This window comes from Felis catus, chromosome C1 (genome assembly GCF_018350175.1).
Source record: "Felis catus isolate Fca126 chromosome C1, F.catus_Fca126_mat1.0, whole genome shotgun sequence".
In the NCBI taxonomy this organism is placed as follows: Eukaryota; Metazoa; Chordata; class Mammalia; order Carnivora; family Felidae; genus Felis; species Felis catus.
Genome location: NC_058375.1, coordinates 62,818,296 through 62,842,587, shown reverse-complemented (window position 1 = coordinate 62,842,587; position 24,292 = coordinate 62,818,296). Strand labels below are relative to the sequence as shown.

Genomic DNA, 24,292 nt, shown 5'->3' with positions numbered 1-24,292 from the left:
TACCTTGTGATTTGTCAATTTAAACATTAAAGTAGCATTGATAATAGGAAAGTTATTTTAAAATCTCTAAAAACAAAAAAATGCATGTTTATGATAAAAACAGTTTTTTAATATATACAGTTTTGCTAGTGAATGGATCTATGGAGCTCTGCATTCTGTCATGCTAGAAGTCTCCAGTCCATTTCTCATTACATTTTATTTTTAAATTTTATTTTAATGTCAGTATAGTTAATATACAATGTTTTAGTATATAGTGTAGTGATTCAACAATTGTATTCATTATTAAGTGTTCATGATAAGTGTGATTTTTAATCCTCTTTACCTATTTTACCCTTCCCCACCCCACCCCCTTACCTACTACCCTCTGGTTACCATCAGTTTATTCTGTATAATTAAGAGTCTGTTTTTGCATTTTCCCTTTTTCCTTTGTTCAATTGTTTTGTTTTTTAAATTGCACATATGAGTGAAATATTATATAATATCTGTCTTTCTTTGACTCATATCACTTAGCATTATACCATCTAGACCCATTAATGTCATTGCAACTGGCAAGATTTCATTCTTTCATTCTTTTTTATGGCTGAGTAATATTCCATTATGTTTGTGTGTGTGTGTGTGTGTGTGTATACATGGTATGTATGATCCCACTGGGCTGTTTCCAGATCTTGGCTATTATAAATAATGCTTCAGTTAACACAGGGGTGTATATATCTTTTTGAATTAGTGTTTTTCTATTATTTGGGTAAACACCCATTAGTGGAATTACTGGATCATATGGTAATCATATGGTATTTTGAATTTTTTGAGGAAACTCCATACTGTCTTCCTCAGTGGCTGCACTAGTACACATTCCCACCAACAGTGCATAAGGGTTCCCTTTTCTGCACATCCTGCTCAACACTGTTTTTTTTTCTTGTTTTTGATTTTAGTCATTCTGACAGGTGTGAGGTGATAGCTCATTGTAGTTTTGATTTGCATTTTCCTGATGATAAGCAGTGTTGGGCATCCTTTTATGTGTCTGTTGACCGTCTGTATGTCTTCAGAGATATGTCTGTTCATGCCTTCTGCCTTTTAAAAATTTTTTAACATTTATTCATTTTTGAGAGACCGAGAGAGAGTGTGAATTGAGGGGAGCAGTAGCGGAGGGGCAGAAAGAGGGAGGCACAGAATCCCAAGCAGGCTCCAGGCTCTGAGCTGTCAGCACAGAGCCCAACATGGGGCTCGAACTCACAAACCATGAGATCATAATCTGAGCTGAAGTTGGACTCTCAACCAACTGAACCACTCAGGTGCCCCTCTTCTGACTATTTTTTAATTGGATTATTTGTCTTCTGAGTGTTGAGTTGTATAAGATCATTATATATTTTGTATGCTAATCTTTTATTAGAGATGTCATTTGTAAATATCTTCTCCCATTCAGTAGGATGTCTTAGTTTTGTTGATTGTTTCCTTTGGTGTGCATAAGGTTTTTATTTGGATGTAGTCCTCATAGTTTATTTTTGCTTTTGTTTCCCTTGCCTCAGAAGACATATCTAGAAAAATGTTGCTACAGCCAACGTCAGAGAAATTACTGCATTTGTTCACTTCTAGGATTTTTATGATTTTGGGTCTTACATTTAGATTCTTAATCCATTTTGAGTTTATTTTTGCGTATGGAGTAAACCAGTGGTCTGGTTTTGTTCTAGTGCATTTAGCTGTCCTGTTCTCCCAACACCATTTGTTAAAGAGACTTTTTCCCATTGTACATTCTTGCCTCCTTTTCCAAAGATTATTTGACTGTATAATCACAGGTTTATTTCTGGGGTCTCTATTCTGTTCCATTGATCTATGTGTCTATTTTTGTGCCAGTCCCATATTGTTTTGATTACTATAGTTTTAAAAAAATGTTTATGTATTTTGAGAGAGACAAAGAGCATGTGCAGGGGAGGGGCAGATAGAGAGGGAAAGAGGGAATCCCAAGCAGGCTTTGCACTGTCAGCACAGAGGCTAACACAGGACTTGATCTCACAAACTGAGATCATGACGTAAGCCAAAATTGAGAGTTGGATACTAAACCGACTGAGCCCCCCAGGTGCCCCTGATTACTATAGCTTTGTAGTATATCTTGAAATCTGGGATACCTCCAGTTTTGTTCTTTTTAAAGATCACTTTGGCTATTTGGGGTGTTTTGTGGTTCCATATGATTTTAGGAATGTTTGTTCCAGTTCTGTGAAAAATGCTGTTGATCATTTGATCAGGAATGCATTAAATGTGTAGATCGCTTTGGGTAGTTTGGACATTTTAACAATGTTTATTCTCCCAATCCATGAGCATGGAATATCTTTCCATTTATTTGTGTCATCTTCAATTTCTTTCATCAGTGTTTTATAATTTTCAGAGTACAGGTCTTTCACCTACTTGATTATGTTTATTGCTAGGTATTATTTTTGGCACAATGGTAAATGAGATTGTTTCCTTAATTTCTATTTCTGCCATTTCATCATTCATGTACAGAAATGCAACAAAATCTGTATATTGATTTTGTATCCTGCAACTTTACTGAATTCATTAGTTCAGTGAATGAATTCATTTATTCATTTCTGGTATTTTTTTGGTGGAGTCCTTAGGGTTTTCTATATATTGTATCATATTATTTGCAAATAGTAAAACTTTTACTTCTTCCTTATCAATTTGGAGGGCTTACATTTCTTTTTTCTTATCTGATTGCTGTGTTAAGACTGTGTAGTATTTTGAATAAAAGTGGTGAGAGTGGACATTCTTGTTTTGCTCCTGATTCTTAGGGGAAAAGCTCAGTTTTTCAGCATTAAACATAATATTAGCTGTGGGCTTTTCATTTAGGTTCTTTATTATGTTGAGGTATGTTCACTCTAAACCTACTTTTTGAGGGTTTTTATCATGAATGGTTGTTGTACTTTGTCTAATGTTTTTTCTGCATCTATTGAAATGATCATATGGTTTTTATCCTTTATCTTGTTTGTGTAATGTTGATTAATTTGCAAATATTGGACCACCTTTGTATCCCAGGGGAAAAAAAACCCACTTCGTCGTGGTGAATGATTTTTTTAATGTATTGTTGGATTCCTTTTGCTAGTATTTTGTTGAGGATTTTTGTATCTGTCTTCATCAGAGGTATTGACCCATAGTTCTCTCTTTTTTTAATGTTTATTTTTGAGAGAGAGAGAGAGAGAGAGAGAAAGTGAGGGCGACAGAGAGAGAGAGAAAGTGAGGGCAACAGAGAGAGAGAGAGAGAGAGAATCCCAAGCAGGCTGTGCATTGTAAGTAGAAAGTCCAACATGGGACTCAAACTCATGAACTGTGAGATCATGACCTGAGCCAAAGTCAAAAGTTGGATGCTTAATTGTCTGAGCCACCCAAGCTTCCCCATAGTTCTCTTTTTTTTTATAATGTCCTTGCTGGTTTTGGTTTCAGGGTAATGCTAGCTTCATAGACCAAATTTGGAAGATTTTCTTCCTTTTCTATTTTTTTTTAATAGTTTGAGAAGAACAAGTGTTAACCATTCTTTACATGTTTGGTAGAATTCACCTGTGAAGCTATCTGGTCCTGGACTTTTGCTTTTTTGGAGTTTTTTGATTACTTATTCAAGTTCATTGCTGATAATTAGTCTATTGATATTTTCTATTTGTTCTGGATTCAGTTTTAGGAAATTATAGGTTTCTAGGAATTTATCCAATTCTTTGAGGTTGTCCAATTTGTTGATATATATTTTTTCATAATATTCTCTTGTAATGCTTTATACTTTTGTGGTATCAGTTATTTCACCTCTTTCATTTCTGATTTTCTTTGATTCCTCTCTCACACATGTGCTCTCACTCTTGCTCTCTCTGAGTCTGGCTAAAATTTATAAATTTCGTTGACCTTTTCAAAGAGCCAGCTTCTGGTTTCATTGATCTGTTCAATTTTTTTTTAACTTTCTATTTCATTTATTTATGCTCTAATCTTTATTCTTTTTATTTTCCTTCTACTGTTTTTTTTCTAGCTCCTTTAGGTATAAGGTTTGGTTGCTTATTTAAGATTTTTCTTGCTTTTTGATGTCGTCCTGTATTGCTATAAACTTCCCTCCTAGAACAGCTTTTGCTGGATCCCAAAGATTTTGAACCATTGTGTTTTCACTTTCATTTGTCTCCTCTTTGATTTCTTGGTTGACCCATTCATTGTTTATTAGTATGTTATTTAGCCTCCATGAATTTGTGTTCTTTTCAGATTTTTTCTTGTTGATTTCTAGTTCATAGCATTGTGGTCAGAAAAGATGCATGGTATGACTTACTTCTTTTTGAATTTGTTGAGGCTTGTTTTGTGGACTAATATGTGATCTATTCTGGAGAATGTTCCATGTGCACTTCAAAAGAATGTGTTTCTGCTATTTTAGGATAGGATGTTCTGATACATCTTTTAGATTCACCTGGTCCCATTTGTCATTCAAAGCCACTGTCTCCTTGTTGATTTTGTTTGGATAATCTATCCATTGATGTAAGTGAGGTGTTAAAGTCTCCTACCATTATTGTGTTACTATTGATCATTTCCTTTATATTTGTTATTAGCTGTTTTATGTATTTGGGTTCTTTTGTGTTGGGTGCATAAATATTTACAATTGTAATATCTTCTTAGATGGTTCCCTTTATCATTATATACTGACCTTGTTTGACTCTTTTTACAGTCTTTGTTAGAAAGTTTATTTTGTCAGATATAAGAATTGCTACCCTGGTTTTCTTTTCACTTTCATTTTCCTGATAATTGCTTTTTTGTCCTTCATTTTCAATCTGCATCTGTCGTTAGGTCTGAAATGAGTGTCCTATAGGCAGCATATGGATGGGTCTTGTTTTTTTATCCATTCTATCACATAGTGTCTTTTGATTGGAGTGTTTAGTCCATTTATATTCAAAGTAATTATTGATAGGTATGTATTGCCATTTTCCTATTATTTTATGGGAGAGGAGGGTTTGTAGCTCTTCTTTGTTCCTTATCTTGCTCTCCTCTCTCACAGTTTGTTAGCTTTCTTTAGATGATTGGCTTGGATTCCTTTCTCCTTATTTTTGCATATTTGTTGCTATTTTTTGATTTCTGGTTACCATTAGGTTTGTATATAACATCTTTTTTTTAAAGTTTATTCATTTTAAGGGAAAGAGAGGGTGTGTGCAAACAGGGGAGTGGTGGGGTGGGGTACAGAGAGAAAATGCCAAACAGGCTCCATTGATAGTGCAGAGCCTGATGCAGGCTTGAAATCCTGAACCATGAGATCATGACCTGAGCCCAAATCAAGAGTCCAACATCTAACCAACTGAGCCACCCAGGTGCCTCTGCATATAACATCTTATCCTTCTAACAGTCTGTACTAAGTTGATGGTCACTTAAATGTATACCCATTCTTTCCTCCTCTCCTCCCCATGTTTTAGGTGTATGATGTGATACTTTAAATCCTTTCATTTTGTGAATCCTTTGACTTATTTTTATAGATGTACTTAATTTTACTGCTTTTGTGCTTCCTACATTTTTTATTCCTGCTTATGGTCTTTTCTTTCCACTCAGAGAGTCCCCTTTAACATTTCTTGTAGGGCTGGTTTAAATGAAAGACTGAGTTCCATTAACTTTTGTTTATCTGGGAAACTCTTTATCTCTCCTTGTATTCTGAATGATAGCCTTGTTGGATGGAGGTTTTTTCTTTTAGTACTTTGAATATATCATGCCACACCCTTCTGCCTTGCAAAGTTTCTGCTGAAAAAAATCACCTGATAGCCTTCTTGTGTCCCTTGTATGCAACTGTTTTATTTTCTTTTGCTACTTTTAAAATTCTCTCTTTCTCACTAGTTTTATTACCAATTTAATTGCTGTGTGCCTTGATGTGGACCTTCCTGGATTGATTTTGTTGAGAGCTTTCTGTGCCTCTAAGATCTGGATTTCTAGTTCCTTCCCAGATTTGGGAAGTTTTCAGCTACTATTTCCTCAAATTTTCTCCCCCCTTTGTTCTCTCTTCTCTTTCTGGGATCTGCATAATTCAAATGTTAGTACACTTGATGGTGTCATTGAGGTCCTTCAGTCTATTTTCATTTTGTATTATTATTTTTTTTTAATTTTATTATTTTTTTGTTTCTCCTGTTCAGCTTGATTGCTTTCCATTACTCTGTCCTTGGGATCACTAATCTGTTTCTCTGCTTCCTCTAGTCTACTATTCATTACATCTAGTGTATTTTTAATTTTCGTTACTCTTTCTTCATCTCTGATTGGTTCTTTTTAATGTTTTCTATCCCTTTGTTGAGGGTCTCACTGAAGTTCTCCATTCCTTTCTCAAGTCCATTGAGTATTTTTGTGACTATAACTTTAAATTCTCTATCAGGCATATCTATTACTTACCTCCATTACACTTAGCTCTCTTGCTGTGATTTTGTCCTGTTCTTTTATTTAGGACAAACTCCTCTGTCTCCTCATTTTGTGTAACACTCTATGTCTGTTTCTGTGTGTTAGGAATCTCTGCTATGTCTTCTTCTCTTGAAAGTAATGGCTTTATGAAGAAGAGGTCCTATAGTGGCCTGTACTACAATGTCGCCTGTTCACCAGAATCTGGCACCTTAGGAATGTCTCTTATGTATGTTGCGTGTACCCTACTCTTGTGGCTGTGCTGCATTTGCCTTTAATTGAGTCATCCACAGTGGCTCTTTCCTTTTTTGGGGCAGTGTTTGGTCCCTATATTAATGGGCCAGTTTGTGGCCTACTTGCACTTGAGTTGAGTCAGACCAAGTATTTGCTAAAGATATCCATGGGATAAGGTATCCATGGGATAAGGTGAGCTTGGGGTTCTCCTCCTCTTCCCTCTTCCTCATATTTTTAATCTTTAAAAACCATCTTATTCTCTAATTATTCCTTAGTAATGACATAGTGTTTTTATTTTATGGACAATCTGCTTGAATTATTTTGAAAATACTGTATTTTTTTTAATGTCCATCCTATGCCCTAAATTATTGGATTTCATCCAGCATCAGTTTTTGTTTACTTCAGTCTTTTTCTTTCATATTCTGATTTCTCCTTACTTTTCTGATTCTACTTGATCATCCAATATTACTAAAGAAAGACCTAAGTTGCTTGTGTGAATTCATTCCATGGCTACATTAGTAGGTCAGTTTTCCTGGGAGACCTCTGTCCTTTAGGGTGAGGGGGCCATGTTTGCTTTCTGATTTCACTACAGCATAAAATGATGGGAAGCTGGCTGTCAGGCATAGGCTTTCAAAATGCCAGAATATGAAGGCTTGTAGGCTGGGGCACCAAATCCCATACAAGTCCTTGCTAACCCCAGAAGGTTCCACAAAAGAGGCCTCGGTTTTTGCCTATTTTTCCTGGACATTGGAATTCCAAGTGCCAGGGGTATGGGAAAAGCAGAAAGGTGATGATTTGCATTGTAAATCTGTATATAAACCTTAAATTAATCTTGTTTTCAGCCACATTTTTCACTATCAATTCTGAATCCAATATCTTATGATTTCTTTCTTTCTTTTTTTTTTTAAGTTTATTTATTTTGAGAGAAAACATGCTTGTGAGCAGGGAGGGGCAGAGAAGAGAGAGGGAGAGGGAATCCCAAGCAGACTCTGTGCTGTCAGCACAGAGCCCAATGTGGGACTCAATCTCATGAATCAGGAGATCATGATCCAAGCTGAAATCAAGAGTCAGATACTTAACCTACTGAGCCAACCAAGCACCATCAGCATCTCATGATTTCTAACATGCAAATTGTATCCCATTCTTCTATGCCCTGGTGTGGTGCATTCATTACTCAACATACTCTCATATGTTTTCCTTCTTCCAAAAATTGTTGAACTCCTTTATGCAATTGTGAATAGATCCTGTTTTTCCTACCCTTAGCTTGCATGGTAAGGTTTATAACTTTTTAAATTTAATTTTATTAAAATTTTTTTAATGTTTATTTATTTTTGAGAGAGAGAGAGAGAGAGAGAAAGTGAGAGAGAGTATGAGCAGAGGAAGGGCAGAGAGAGAGAGGAAGACACAGAATCCAAAGGAGGCTCCAGGCTCTGAACTGTTAGCACACAGCCCAATGTGGGGCTCGAACTGCCAAGCTCTAATATCATGACCTGAGCTGAAGTCAGAAACTTAACCAATACCTGAGCCACCCAGGTGCCCTGAGGTTTATTACTTTTTAAAAATTTCATTCTTTTATTTCTATGAGTCTCAGGAAATAGGAGAAATAGGCTTAAGTGCATGGTATATCCTCTTGAATTAGTAGTTTTCAGTTGATTATATTTTGTTGTTTTTTTGGTGGAAATATAATTTAAGTTAAATAGTTACTTCCTCAGTCACTCCCACAGAATTGTTCAGCTGCAACCACCATCATCTACTCTGTACCTGAGGAATCTGAGGTTCACTGAAGTTTAAGGATATCAGATACACTGATAGAGTGACTATAGATTTGTGCTGGAAAACTAAGGAGGACTCTAAGATTAAATGACAATGACTTATTCTTGAATTGTTCTCATTCTACAACATTTAGTAAATATCTAGAATGGGCCAAGTACTAGGTTAACTGTTGCCAAGATAGGGGTATAAAGGTAAATAAGGTATAAACCTTACCCTTGACAATAGCATAATCTGGTGAATAACTTGAGTTTATGTAGCATTTTGCAGTTTATAAATCAATTTTACCTATGGGAGACACGTGACACCTAGTGATTTACAATTCATAGTTTTAACTACTTCCATGGAAATCCAGTGATCCATGACCTGCAATAATTGATTCATTTGCTTAGGTACAAATTTGAATCACATGTACCACAAGACTGTGGGTGGTAGGGTTGTTTGAGTGCTGAAAGAGCAAAGCTGGCTCTTAGGGAATCATGAAGTAGTCTTGTGAATACTATGTATAAATTTATGGCCATATTCTTGAGTCATCTGAACTTGATAGGATTACAAACATGAAATTGGTTTATTTTTCCCCCATCACTGCCCTTAACAAAGTTCTTTCAAGTCTTTCTTCTTTGACATATCTTTCCAGGCCCTTACTATTGTTATAGAGTTCAGTGTAGTCCAGTTTAGTATTTGAATCTCATTTTTTCCAATCCCCTAGTTCAAGTTTGAACCCCGCAAGGGAACTGAGAAAGGAAGAGAGGACTTGGTTTGCTATCTTCCTTTTTTTCCCTCTCTTCTGGTTCTAGTTCTTTCTTTGTGTTGTGAGGGCTGGAAGGAGAAGGAGTGTCTGGCCACTGCCCTAGTGCTATGTGTTTGTTGCTACTACAGCTAAAACATAATTAACTAGCCATCAACACCCTCTTTAGGGGAAGCATCCAAAAATTGGCTCTCTCATGGTATACAAGGGGACATTCTCTGGGAAAATCCTTACTAAATAGTCCTTTCATTTGAGAGATCAGCTTTGGCTTGCCTGTATCCAAACCCTTTCAGCTCTATCCCTGGTGACTCACCTCCTCTCTCTTGATGGCAGATGAGGTATCACCAGGGAGGTGCAAGCCCATTTACTTGATTCCATATCCTCCTATAATAGGCTGCTTCAATGCAGCCCCCATTGGCTTTTTTTTTTTAACCCTCTTGTGGTTTCGTTGGGTCTCATTTCTCATTCCCAAAATGGGCACAGAAGACTGATGAATAAGTCAGCCACAGAAGAGGTATAGAGTTGGAAAATGACATGCTGATCTGCTCTTCCTACAGGTACCCTCAGTCTTTATGAGTGATTCTCAGAGCCCTCTGTAATTTGGAATTGGGAAAAAAACAATTCACAACTTCAATGAGGAGGAGATGGAAAATCCTCTAAATTGTGATCATTGTCTTACCAATACAACTATCTCTAGTCTACTTCCCTACCCCCACCTTTTTGCTTACATAGACCAGGGCAGGAAGACTGTAGAAGTGATGCAGGAGTCTAGCCAGAAATTTTTGTGGAGAGCTTTCTTTATTCTTACCTTTGGGTCCTATTTGGTGATTCTGAGTCAGTAGGAAAAGTATTACTCAACACTCTGTTATACATTTTCTGCTATGCATGTAGTCACATTAATTAATTAATTGGGGACCTGACAAGGTGTTCGGGACATTGAATGTTTAGGGCTGTGTTCTCTCAAGGTATGGCTTATAGACCACCTGTGTCTGAATCTGCTGGTGAGAAAAAGGAAAAAAATGTGAATTCCTAGGCCTCTTATGCTAATATTTGGGCTCTCAAAGGTAGAGAAGGGGTCAGGAATCACAATTTCCAACAAATACTCCCAAGATTTAGAGATACATACTAAAGTTGGACAACCACTTGTCATGAGTCCACAATATATTATTTTATCTCCTTTCAACACTTCTGTGAAGTAGGTAGGGCTGGTATTATCCTAATTATACAGATGAAATTGAGATTCAAAAGAGAACCATGAATTGCCAAATGGCAGAGTAACCTGCTTCCTAAAATTAATGTATTGTGAATTTATCCATTAAACATTTTCTTCAACATTATTTTCTTTTTTTTTAAGTTTATTTATTTATTTTGAAGGGGGGAGACATGCAAGCCAGGGAGGAGGGAAGAGAGAGGGGAAGAGGGAGGGAAAGGGGGGAGAGGGAGGGAGAGGGAGGGAGAGGGAGAGGGAGGGAGAGGGGGAGAGAGGATCCCAAGCAGGCTCAGAGCCTGACACAGGGCTTGAAACCATGAACTGTAAGATCATGACTTGAGCCAAAATCAAAATTTGGCTTGACTGACTGAGCCACCCAGGCACCCCTCAACTTTATGTTCAATGACAATGTAATCTCCTTTGTGGACGTAGAATTCTTTATTTAATCAATCTGCTATTAATGCACAGTTTGATTATTTTAACTTTTTACTATTACAAAAAGGAGCTTTAAATGTTAGGCAGTTTAAAGGGGAGTTGGGAACTATATTGTAGCTGCCTAGAGAAAATGAAGCCAATTTTTAAATGTCATTATATTAAAAGTATTTAGGATCTGAAATGATATGGCACATTCCACAGTCACTAAAACGATTATTTTATGTTGTTTTCTTAACAGGAACAAGACCATATTGTTTTACTTTAACTTATTCAGCTGTACCAGTCCCTCCGTGGTGATAAACCTACAGTGCCCTACCACACAGGTAAGACAAAAAATACCTTGAATGTTAGAAATTCCACCTGAATTCCATTTGAATTCTGTGTGTGTGTGTGTGGTTAATTTATGGATTTATGAATTTATGGAAGGTGGGAAGACCTAAGGATGAGCTTGTGTTTACTCATATAAAATCAAAATGTAGCATCGCTAAGGAACCTCTTTGATTTTGTCCAACCACCTACCCCCAGAAGTGGTATTTTTTTCCAGACCAGTATTAGGAAGAGAAAAGCTAGCTACTATAACTAATAAACTCAAGTTTTTCAGTGACTTAACACAATAAAGTTTATTGTTAATCATATAACAGTTTAAGGCTAGTGTTTATGGTCAGTAGGCAACTCTTCTCTAGGCTTCTTTCATCTGGTGGCTCTGTCTTAAGTCCTTCTCATCATCTGTAACCTGCCAGAAGGAAATAGAAGATGAATAAAGCATCTCTGCTCTTAAAAGCCTTGGATTAGAAGTGTCACACACTGAAATTCTACTCATACAACATATATATTAGTTTTATATGTTCACACCTGTATGCAAGAAAGAAGGACTAAAGTAATGCAGTTAGGGGGTGAGGCACAGACTTCAGTGGGCATTTAGTTGTGTCTTCCATAGTCTGTCCATCTGTCTTCCAGAATACCTTTCTTCTTTCCAAGGGAGACAACCCAGTGTCCCATGTAGTACTGTCTTTAACCCAGAGTTCAGGATCTATGGGTGATACATTGTCTATCAGGTCTTTCCACTAAATGAACAATGGGGAATGGGACTAGGATAATTAGAATACAAACCCCATTCAGAAAGGGAAGGGTGATAAACACATAGTGGTCTGTAGTGCATGGCACTGGAGAATGGTGCTTTATTTGACCTGGATTATATTTTCCATTTCATCCTATAAGTCCTTTACTCAACCAACTGTGGGGTTATTTCCTATCTGCTAGCTTCAGACCACATCACTACTGAGCATTGGAGATATCTGTGGGGCGGGGGGGGGGGGGATGCATAGAGCTCTAAAGCTCCCTTCATGTTGTGTAAATTCAGCAACTCAAAGATTATTTTAATAGTCAAAGGCCTTTTCAGGTTAGCTCATGAATTCTGTAGCAGCACAACTGCCTCAAAAACATAATAGGCTTTTAACCTATTTGCTGCTGCTTTGCTCCATGTGCCAGTAAACCATTGCCAAAGATCTTCCCTGATCTAGTTAGTAAATCTGTTTGCTTTCTTTCTTCCTCATGTCTCTCTCAGACTTTTGATCTCTTATTTACCACTGAGACTAAAGCCAACTTGAGATATTGACATCTTAGTTCTGTGACTACCTCTACCACAAGACTTTGTTTTCTACCATAGCCACCCACTCCCAAGGCCAAATCCTTGACCATGTCAGTACCAGTACTTGCCACCGTTGTAATATCAATTTCAGACATCCTACTGTCTGACCACCTCAATTCCTCTCACATTCCAACTCCAATAATTGTAACCCACCAGGACCTACAAACCCCTAATGCTAACCTCTTCACAGCATCCCTCAGTTCCCTCATGTTTTCATTTCTTTCTTTGTCTGACTTAGATTTCAAGGTCCCTCTTTAAATTCACTCCCTTATAAAAACCCTCAATTTCTGTGCCCCCCTCCCACTTAGCTGTTCTTTCCTGGCAGAACTTCATCCCTACCTAAATGTGGCTCTCTGCCTATTATTCTATGCCTGAACTCAGGCCGCTGTGAGTTCTTGGAGAAAATACACATAACTGTCCTTTAGACTCAGAACTACTAACCTCAGTGTCCCTCAGTGCTGTCTCACAACGACACTACAGACCCCTTATCTGTTTTCTAGTCTTCTCTTCTAGAAAACATTTCCATACCTTCTCTTCTTACCTCAGATGCCTAAGAACTCCTGCCCAATCTCCTTGTCAGCCTCTGACTTTGCTTCCTACTTCACTGAAAAAGTACAGGCATTCAGAAGACAACTTTTAAAAGCTCCTGCAGTAACATCCTCTTGCCTATCAAGTGTCATTTATGTTCATATATTTGTTCTGCTTTTCTTTGTCTCACTGTGTATGAACTGCCTGCCCTCCTAAAGTCAGCCTATCCATTTATGCATTATATCTCACCTGCTTTCACATACTCAAGCACTTCATTGCAGAAATTTTGTGGGTTTTTTTTATTACCATTGTTCCTTCTCTACTAAATCATCTCCATCAATATACGAACATGCTGTTATTCCTTCTATCTCAAAAAATTTTCTCCTTGATCCCACACCCCCTTCCAGATACTGCTCCATATCTCTGTACCTCTTTTTTTGCAAGTCTTCAAAAGAGTAGTCTATATTCAGTGTGTCTAAATCCTCTCTTCTCATTCTCATTCAGGCTTTTACTCCTACTCTAACTGCCTCCAAATGATACCATTGACCTCCATATTATTAAACTAATGGCTAATTCTCATTCCACATGCATTTGATCAAACAGCATTGTTTATTCAAGCCCTCCTCCTTCAAACATTTTCCTGACTTGGCTTCCAGGGCACATTATTCTTCTTTGTTTCCTCCCAACTCTCTGGCTATTCCTTGTTAGTCTCCTTTGTTGGTTTTTCTTCATCTTTCCAACATCGTATAAACATTGGAGTTCTCTCCTATCACAAAACTTGGCCATTTTGAAAATCTACATTTACTCCCTCGGTGATCTCATTCACCAATTCTTTGTTTTTAACATCATCTGCGTGCTGCCCTTGCTAGTTTACATGTCCAGAAAAGTCTGCTCTCTGAACTCCTGATCCTCATATGCAATCACCTGTGCAATGTCTCTACATGGATATTTAGTTGACATCTCAAATTTAATATGTCCAAACTCAATTCCTAATCTCTGACTTCATCCTTAAATTTTTTCTCCAATCCCAACAATCGTCGCTGTTTCAGTTAAGGCCACCCCCAAATACCATGGTATCATCCTTGATTTTCTCTTTTCCTCTTACACTCATGTGTGAACAGTCAGCTAATTCTTCTGGTCTCCATTCAAAATATACCCTGGACCAAATTACTTTTTACTATCTCTTCCTTTTTTCAGAGAACCATTATCTCTTTAGATTAGTGCTATGACCTCCTGACTGGTCTCTCTGCCTCTATCCCTACCCCACTTTCAACCCCTTACAGTGTCTTTTCTACCCAGAAGCCAATGTGATCCTATTAAATATGTCACATTTATATCTCTCCTTTGTTCAGTCCTCGTCCCCATAGCTTCTCAAGTTACTGAGATTAACAGCAAAGTCTTAACAATGGCCTTACAGGACCCTTCACTCTCTGTCCAACTCTCTGACTACATATGCTGTTACTATCCCTCTGCTCACTACACTCGGGTCATACAGCTAGTATGTTGTCTCTGAAGGATCCAGGAATGCTCCTGCCTCAGAGCCTTAGACTTTGCTGTTCTCCCTGCCTAGAGTACTCTTTCTCCAAATGACTATGGCTTGATCACTATTCTTCAAGACTCACATGTTACTCTTTTAGCAAGGCTTTCCTTGACTACCCATTTATTTACTTTTAGTTTATTTATTTATTTTGAGAAAGACAAAGCATGAGCAGGGAAGGGGCATAGAGGGAGAGAGAGAATCCCAATAAGGTTCTGTGCTGTCAGTGCAGAGCCTGACATGGGACTTGATCTTATGAACCATGAGATTATGACCGAAGCTGAAAACAAAAGTCCAAGAGTCAGACACTTAAACCGGCTGAGCCACCCAGGTGCCCCCTTGAATTTCCATTTAAAACTGGAATCCCACTCAGCTGCTTTTTATCCCCTAACTTCCTTTCTGGCTTTATTTGTCTCCATAGCACTTATTATCATCTTATAACAAACAATTTTACTTATTTGTTGTTATCATCTTCCCTGTACTAGAAGGTAAACAGCTTAAGGGCAAGTATATTTATATTTTGTTCACTGCTGTGTCCCCAGTGCCTAGAACAGGCTCAGAGTAGGTGATCAATAAGTATTTGTTGAAGCAATAAATGAATGAATTAGTTAATATCTTTCTACTCCCAGTCTAGGAAATTTTCTATTATACACATCCATCATTTCCATGAGGAAACATACATACAAAAATATCCTATACATTATGGTTTTTTATGTACTCGTGTGTATGTTATTTATATTTAAGTACACTATAAATTATTTACTAGATCATGCTTTTTTCATAGTAAATGCAGTGCTTTAACCATCAGTATAACTCTCTTCTACTCACCAAATTCTTATTTGCATTAGAATATTAAACCTATATGAATTGAAGATATAAAAATAATGATGAAGAACTACATTTAAAGTGCCTCTTTGTGATTACCCAAAGAATCAGAATTGAGTCAGGATATATTTTAGCTGCCAATAATGGAGACTTGCTTTTAGTCTGCCAGACATTAGTGTATCTACTGACCCAAGCCATATTTTTATGCATTATGTTTTTTGTTAACTGCCAGCATGGTCCAGACATGTTTTGCAAGCATTTAAAGGACAGACTATGATCAATTAGGATACCCGACCTCAATGTGACCTTCATTTTTAGCTAATTATATGTTGATTGCTACTAATCAGCACCCTATTTGAAGTGAAAAAATTGGTCTGATAGATTGGGAGAGTAAAAAGCAGTAACTGTATTGTTTTTAACAGCTCATTTGTGTCTGGGATGAAATTTGATGTGATTCTCTTTAACAAACTACATTTTGCCATTTTAATTATTTTCTTGTATATGTTGCATACACAGCATTTTTAATATGTAGTATACATTGTATGTATGTATACTACATAATACAGAACTCACCATGGTCCCAACTCAGTAGTTCCTACTGTCATTTAGGCCTGTGAAAGCATTAGTACTTTCAGTGTTCATTTTAAAAATCCATTTAAATGTACCCAATGGGGGAACTAGTGAAGTTACCTTTCCAAGTCCTATAACTGTCAAAGTCTAAATGTCTGTAAAGTATCTCCCAATTTGTTAACAGTTTGTTCAGCTCAGCTCCAATCAGAATGAAATTTTGACATTTGCATTGATAATAAGCTTAGCCTTGTTCTAAAAGATATGAGCATGCTGGATGCTTTGAATGTCCCTAAACGGTTCTTTGCCTTTTGTAGAAAGATACCTGTGAAACTTCAGTATTTCATCTAGAACTGTGTGAGTGTGTGTGTGAGAGAGACAGAGAGGCTATGTATGTATGAGAAACTGACAAAATGCATACAGAGACATGAATGTAGAGACAGGTTGTTTTGCCTTGTCAGAACGTCTAGAAGAGATTTAGACTGCTGCTACTACAAAACATTATTAACTGTGGGATTTGAGGTATCCATTTAGTTATTCACCTCCTACCTTAGCTGTGGGCCTGACACCAAAAATTTTTGTAGACACTAGAAACATGACCCAGCAGATAGGAAAGAGGTGTCAGCTCAGTAGCAGTGGATTGAGCTAGAATCTGGCCAGTCAGGTTACCAAAGCACAGCAGGGAGATGGAGCAAGTCGGAGCTGAGAAGGCTTTCATGAGGAGCAACTGGAGATGGAGGAGGGAACGAGGACCGCAACTTTCATGGTTAATAGGATCGTTGTTTTTTGTTTTTGTTTTTGTTTTTTGTTTTAACTACAAGCAAAAACAAAGTCAACAGACTGCATCTTCTTGGATTCTGCTTTCTCTCTGGAGTTTCTAATTGGATTTCAGTCATTCCGCATCAGCTCTGTGGACTACTAACACAGTGATCTAGTTTGGCATTAATAGGCCCCCTAACTAAGTTCATTAATGTAAAATGATTGCATTGGTAACCTCTCTGTCCACAGTTGACAGTGTTGGTTAAATGACTATGATAATGATTGCCTGCCACATAGCCCTAATTTTGTTGGTTTCTTATGGTAATAAATACTCCTATTTTGAGAACTGTTGTTGATAATTCACTGTCACTGATAGTAATTAGTGGAATAAGTTATCCATATCTGGAGCATTTTTAATCATTATTTTATCTATATGTAGGAAAGGAAGCAAGATTCTAACCCTGAAAATGCATAAACTACATAGGCAAAATTAATCTTGCATTATACTCTTATCTACTAACTGAGAGACTAATAAGAAAATATTTATTAAAAGTCCATTACTGTCTTGTGGTAGTGGTGACATTAACCTACACATGATAAAATTGCATAGAACTGTATGCTCACACACACACACACACACACACACACACACGAGCGTGCGTAAAACTGGTGAAATCTAAAGGTTAGTGGATGTAACAGTATCAATTTCCTGGTTGTGATATTGCTCTGTAATTGTGCAAGTTACTACCATTGGGTGAAACTGGGTGAAAGGTATGTGGAATACATTATTTTTCACAGCTGCAAGTAGATCTATAATTATCTCAAAATCAGAAGTTAAAAACAGTTCCATCATTGTACAACATCTGATTTGTTTAACACAGATCATTACTAAAGGGCAAGGAGTACACAGTGATAACTAGTGCATGACATTTTATTTTTTACATAAATTAGAAAATTGATTTAAGTTTCTAAGTTTCTTTATAGTGGTGAATAACTTAGAAATCTAACCTTATGGATATTTCCTTGATTTGCTTAACTCAGTTCAGTTCCCACCCACCACTGTGTTCCTTTTCTTCATAGATCTGTGTCTCCAAGTGCCCAGAAAAATTTTTAACCTACATGGAAATACAATTTACATACAGAACAAACAAAAACTATTGGACGTACTACAGCCAGTTCTGCAAGTCCACTTTTGTTAAGCCTGCAAAGGTATGTGTGTTTAAGCTTAAAGCTAGAGAAGAATTTAACTTTTGTTTCTATCTCAAGTGTAACATGAGCATTTGTAATGGACAGGCTCCCAAATCTTCTAAGAAATGCTTAGGTACTGTTCCATTAAAACACAAATGCACATGTACATACAAACATACATACACCATTTATAGTATATCATTTTGTAGATTTGGGGTGTTAGGAAAGACTCGTTAAGTCTGGTAAGTTAGCTTTATTCCCCGAAACCAACAAATTCTCTACTTGAATGAAGTGTATGCTGTGAAGATCTAGGAGTTAATGTCATTTCATTTTATTAACGTCACCATTTCATTAATGTGGTGATGAAGATCCATGGCTACTTAGTAACAAGTAGCATTTTACTTTCAAACCCAATTTGATAATTATTCATTAAAAAGAACCCTCAAACCTTATCTAGATTTGAGACTTATAAAGGAATTCTAAAGCCTTATTATGTTAAATGGTATTAATGTCTTCTTAATTAGAGAAGATACTGTTTTTCCAGAAACAAAATCCAAGACTTAGAGATTCAGAATGTGACCAAGACGTAGATACATGCTTTCAAAGATGTGCCTTGGTTTCAGTGGGTCTGGTTTTATTATTGATTTGAATTACAGTTAGGAAATTTAAGAGTGTTTGTCAAAAAAAAGTATGGGTGTGTGACAATCCTAAAATCCCTCTTATTAGGAGAGTAGTTTGGAATAATGAGATAATTATGGAGTTAAATTTTTAAAGGACACAGTTTTTATACTGACAGTAAAAGTTGTCATTACATACCCTTTGAAATGCTAACATACTCTCCCTTCCATTTTAGACTCTCACACAAGTTTTACTGGATGATGATTGTCCAATAGCGATTTTTCCAAGTAAACCATGTAAGTGGTTTTTACTTACCTTCGAACTCATAATCTACCAAACAGTTATTTAATTCAGTTCCCTTATTTCACTATTGAAACCAAGAATAGTTGTATGACTGGCTTAGTGTCCCAGAGTTAATTAGGAAGAAGCCAAAGCTAAAGCCCATCGGCACTCCAGCCAGGGATATTTCCATTGGAGCTCTGTTAGTTTTGGGATTTTGCTATGTCAACATACACAAAAAAAGATTGAAGATTGATTTTAAAAGCCTAATAAGATTGATTATTTGGTGTTCTGTGAGTACATGTAAGCAGACAAGGATGTAATCTTGCACACTCGTGTCTGAAATCAGCCTAAGAATTTGTTCAGAAGTTGCCTCAGGACTGAAAGTGGGACATACACTTGTCATATAATTTGAAATTTAAAATGTTTATGTATCTCCTAAATGAATCAATATTTTATATTTTTAATATTTATACATTTTATTTAAAGTTTATATAAAATTTATCTAATTTTTTTAAAAAATGAAATAATCACTAATTTTCATTTCTAACAAATATAATCCTAACTACAAAGAAGAATATTTTTACATAAAGATATCCGGCACAATGTTATCTGGAAGAAACAAAAATAAAAAAAAAAAAAGAATAAAACACTCTGATATCCAAGAACAAGAATGTACTTAAATAAATTATGATGTATTCATTAAATGGAATATTTCAGAATTATTAAATATAAGTGTTGTATGTATACTATAATGTTAAATAAAATTTTATATGCATTATAATGACAAGCATATATAATTAAAATAAACAACAACAACAAAAAACTATTCAAAGAAAAAGATCGCAAAGAAATATGCCAAAATAGTAAGTGTTTTGGAGGTGGCAAAACTATGGGCATTCCTCTCTTCTTTCTTCTTTTTTTCTATTGAAGTAGAAAGGTATCCTTCTCTATTGGAGTAGAAAGTCAGGTGCCATCGAAGTAGCTCCCATCAAACACAATGTCTTGCATGCCCCCCATCCCTTTTCTTTGGGTCATTGAGGACTCTGAAGCAAGGTCTTGCAAGCAACTACATTTTGCCAGGAAGCCCCCGAGCAACAAGTGTCGGCAGCCAAGAACAATGTTACAAAAAGGTAAAAATGAATCATTAGTCATTGAAGATAAAATGGATATGAAAGTATAAAACATCCCTGCCCTTACAAGTACAGATTGGTTAAATCACACAATATAAACTATATACTGGGGATTCAAAAGTGAATAAAGCATAGTCCCTCACAGTATAGTAAAGGAGACATTATGGTAAACATTTCAATCAATTTGTATTCCCTCAATAAGGGACTAAGTATAGTACTTAATGGAATAGTATGCACCTAATAAAATTTACTCATTTAAGAGGTTATAAAAGAAAATAAGTAATATTAAAAGAAAGAAACCAGGGAAAGCGCTGAATTTATTTTATGGTTATGACTCTCGAAAAAATTTCAAGTAGAAGAAAAACAGGAAGGAAATACATCTAAAATGTTAATAGAGTTCATTGTGGGTAGTAGGACTATGTCTTGTTTTGTATCTTCCTTCATATTTTCTCTACTTTCCAAATATAAAATGAGCAGATTTAGTGATTGAAACTAACCGACTGGATGAAATTGCCCAGAAAAAGTTTAGGGGACTTTGTAGGTAGAAACAGTCATCTTTAAGGAGTGGAGAGGGGAAGAAAATACAGAAAGGCTGAAGGGAGGACAGGAGAGAATCTGGGAATGTAAGCCAAAGGAAGAGCATTTCAAAAGGCAGGAGTTGCCTACCATGTCAAAGACAGAAAAGTTAATTCAATAGCAAATAGTGCTGAGTTCCATTATGTACCAAGCACTGTACTAGATAATGGGTTCAAGCAAGATGAAGACTAAAAGATATGTGGAGGTTTTGGCAATTAGGAGACCATTGGGATCACTGGGAGGCCAGTTTCCTTGTAATGATGGGGGAAGAATGTGATTGGATTGAGAGGGAGTAGAGGCAGCTGGTGGAGGCTACTATGTCAAATTTGCCAGGGAAGAACCAGAGAGAGATGTGGAGGATACTGAAGCAATGGGCCATGTTTTAAATGCTACAGAAGGTGGGTGTGGGTAGACAAGAGATCATTTTAAGCCAGAAATGTCAGGAAAGGCTTGGGAAACACCTATTTCTTTTTTCCCTACATCAACTGCTTTAATATTTTCAAGTTTAAACTGCCTGCAAACCCATGCAAATCTGTGATGCTTCTTGTACCAAAAAATATAATAATGATCCATTTCTGATTTCTCTTCCCTCCTCATTTAAAATTGGGGTTTTGAAATATTTTTAGGAATACAGATATGTAAAGAAACAAGGATTCTATTTAATCAAAATAAGTGCATAGAAGATTTAACAGTGAGGTAACTTCTCAGAAATTGTGGTGACAGTCCACGCTTTGTGTGGGGACCATTTTGATAGCTTTAGATTTTCTATTTCCAGCTCCTCCAAAAACCCTGTGAATGAGAAAGCTGGAAGGGAGACAAATTATTAAGACCTCACAAATAAAAATTCAGTTGTCTTAATAGCCTAAAGTTTGAACTTGTTCTTCTTTCTTAAGGAACTGCTCACGAATCTCCAGTTTTCAAAGTTTCACTCAAGGAATATCTAGAATCTTTTTAATAAGAAAAAGTAAATTTAGTCATACAAGTAAATGAAGGCTTTTTAAAAATTTTTTTTAACGTTTATTTATTTTTGAGATAGAGAGAGACAGAGCATGAACAGGGGAGGGGCAGAGAGAGAGGGAGACACAGAATCGGAAGCAGGCTCCAGGCTCTGAGCCATCAGCCCAGAGCCCGACGCGGGGCTTGAACTCACGGACCGCGAGATCGTGACCTGGCTGAAGTCGGACGCTTAACCAACTGAGCCACCCAGGCGCCCCTATGAAGGCTTTTTTATTAAAATGCTTTTACAATGTTAGATACATTATCAATATTACTCTTTTAAAACCTGTGCTGTGCATCTTACTTATTGGCTGCTTGATGAATGTACCATGTGCAAAATAATCAACAAGTTTAGAGTGTAGCTTCTGATTGTGATCAAATTTTCTATCTATATCAGTCTTAGAACCATCAAAAGGCCTTCCTGATCATCAAGTAATGGGCGATTACCTATGTTGAGCAATTTATACATTATCCAGCAAAAATTTGATTGTAAAAGAAAGCTTAAGAAAAGGAGAGCATCACATAGGAAGACGTAGAAAAGCGATTACCATAATTTTACTTTTTTTACAGTTCTCCAGAGATGTTTCCCTGACTTCTCTACTAAAAATGGCACTCTGACAGTAGGAAATAAGACGACATTTGAAGATGGAAGTGGAAAGACAAGAAATGCTATAGAACTCAGGGCAGCTGCAAAGTATGTTTGTTTACATTCTTATTTTCAGTTTGGATGCATTCTGTTACCGTGCACAAGACTGAAGCTTCCATTAGGTTAAATGTTAGAAAGGAAGAATTATGTATTATTATGAAATATACATGTCACTGTGGATTGGAGAAATTGGTGTATATTCATTAAGAAAAGCAGGTAAAAGAGAAACCAAAGAGAATTAGAAAGAGGAATGATGTTTTTCAAAATGGTTAAATCTTTCATTATTAACAGGTATAGAAATGAAACCTCAGTAAGCATATTGGAAGTCCTTAACATTATTTGTTGAATCAACACAATAAAAAAAACATGCTTTTAAAATCACTATTTAAAAAAATGACTGAAGTAATAAAACTGCCAGATGTTGTAAAGGGAAGAGGGTCTTTGGAAAGGCTGTTTCAGAACCATATCAATTTCTACGTACTAACTACAGTGAAGTCAATTTACTGTTTCCCTTGCTGTACGTATCATGATGTTTCAGGTTATTGGGGAATATAATTCCCTGCGTGCATCCATTCACATGTGTGCACAAACACACAGAGTATCACTGCATAGCTCAGTTGTTGAGTTAAAAGTGAAAAATAAAGATATTCCAAAAATATATTTCTGTTTCTTGAAAGACTTTAGTAGTCCAAGTAGAATAGTGCAGGTCCTACATATTTAAAATGTCATAGCAACATGGATGGATTTCACAAATATAAAGCTTTGTGAAAGAAACCACAAAATAATAGTACAAGTACAGTTCCATTGATAGAAAAATTTAAAAATAAGCACAACTAAATTAAATTATACTGTGATGCCTATATAAGTGTTAAGACTAAAATGAAAACTAGGGAATTATTATCATAAAAGTCAGGATTGTGGTTACCTTAGGGGAAGGAGGGGTGTTGTAACTGGGGCACATGGGCAAAGGGGCAACAGGTTGTAATTAAGTGCATCCTCTTTGATAACTGATGAAACCAGACACTAATGATTTGTGGACTTTTCTGGATGTGCCCCATGGTGCCTTCCTGCTGCACAGCTGTCAGAGGATTAGAAAAGGGAATTAAGGATGATGTTTATTCTTGACTCTATGGATTTTGTAAGTTAAAGGCTAATCTTATTTAAATTCATTTCTTATATATAGTGAGGTTTCTGCAATATTGAGGACATGTCATATACATTGAAAAGGATCTGTTCACCATTCTTGAATGTCACATTCTCTGTGTGTGTAGCTATAGCCACCTTTGTAGTCTACCAAAATGACATCTCACATATTGTTGTGGCTGGGGAAAGAGTGACTTTTGATAAATGATTTATAAAAATGTTTTGAACAGCAGCTTGCAAAACCCTTTTTATCATAACATGAACATTTCTGTTTAGTGGTGATCAAAAAATAATTGATCTTTTCCTTCTTTGAATTCAGCCGTGTCAATAAAATACTTGATGCAAGGACAATTGGAATGAAAATATTTGAAGACTATGCAACAACTTGGTATTGGATTCTCCTGTAAGTGAAAACATTGGTTTCTTCTCCAGCCCCAGTCTGGTTTTGTCCTTGTAGAACTCTTTCTTCAAATTCCCCATCCATATTTGTGAATAAAAGGTTGACTCAAATCTTAGTTCCTGCCATTTTCTTTTTCACATAGGATGAAGATGGGGCAAAGATATCTGGAAATATACCCAGTGTTACAAAGGTTATAAGAATATAAATTTGAACTCTGTTCATTAAATTACCAATAAAAGTATAAACATACATATAATATACTTCAAGTCGTGCAGGAACAACATCTGTAGTACATTTGCTTCCTATCATATGCTACAGTGGATGTAGTCTTATTTCTCTGGTTCTATTTTCTCATTTATCTTTCCATTGCCCTCCAAAGGATCATTTTTATTTTTAAACACATCCTTTCCATGAAATGTTTGTTATTACCATTATCAAAGGTCACTGTAGTTATGCATAACTGAAAAAAATGTATGAAGGGAGGAGGAGATTAAAAATTTGCAGACATATGATTTGCATTCCTGAAAGGTAAGGGGAAATGCAGTTACTCTACTGAAGCAGGTACATGTGTTTGGTATATCTAAGGCTGTTGTTACTATCTGGCTCTTATGACTTAAAAGCATGTATAGTTCCCTAGTGATCAAAAAACAAAGAGAAGGGCGCCTGGTTGGTTCAGTCGGTTA

At 36.4% G+C, this 24,292-nt stretch overlaps 1 protein-coding gene across 10 annotated transcripts in view; it reads left to right on the top strand.

The window, feature by feature from the left end:
* SLC44A5 (solute carrier family 44 member 5) overlaps positions 1-24,292 on the top strand; it is a 374,661-nt gene that overhangs the window by 307,827 nt on the left and 42,542 nt on the right. For all 10 annotated transcript variants that reach the window (XM_023258835.2, XM_045036030.1, XM_045036031.1 and 7 more), the window contains 5 exons: positions 11,005-11,089; positions 17,711-17,839; positions 18,672-18,732; positions 21,991-22,114; positions 23,529-23,612. In XM_023258835.2, the coding sequence (XP_023114603.1) occupies positions 11,005-11,089; positions 17,711-17,839; positions 18,672-18,732; positions 21,991-22,114; positions 23,529-23,612 (483 nt within the window). The remainder of the gene's footprint in view (positions 1-11,004; positions 11,090-17,710; positions 17,840-18,671; positions 18,733-21,990; positions 22,115-23,528; positions 23,613-24,292) is intronic.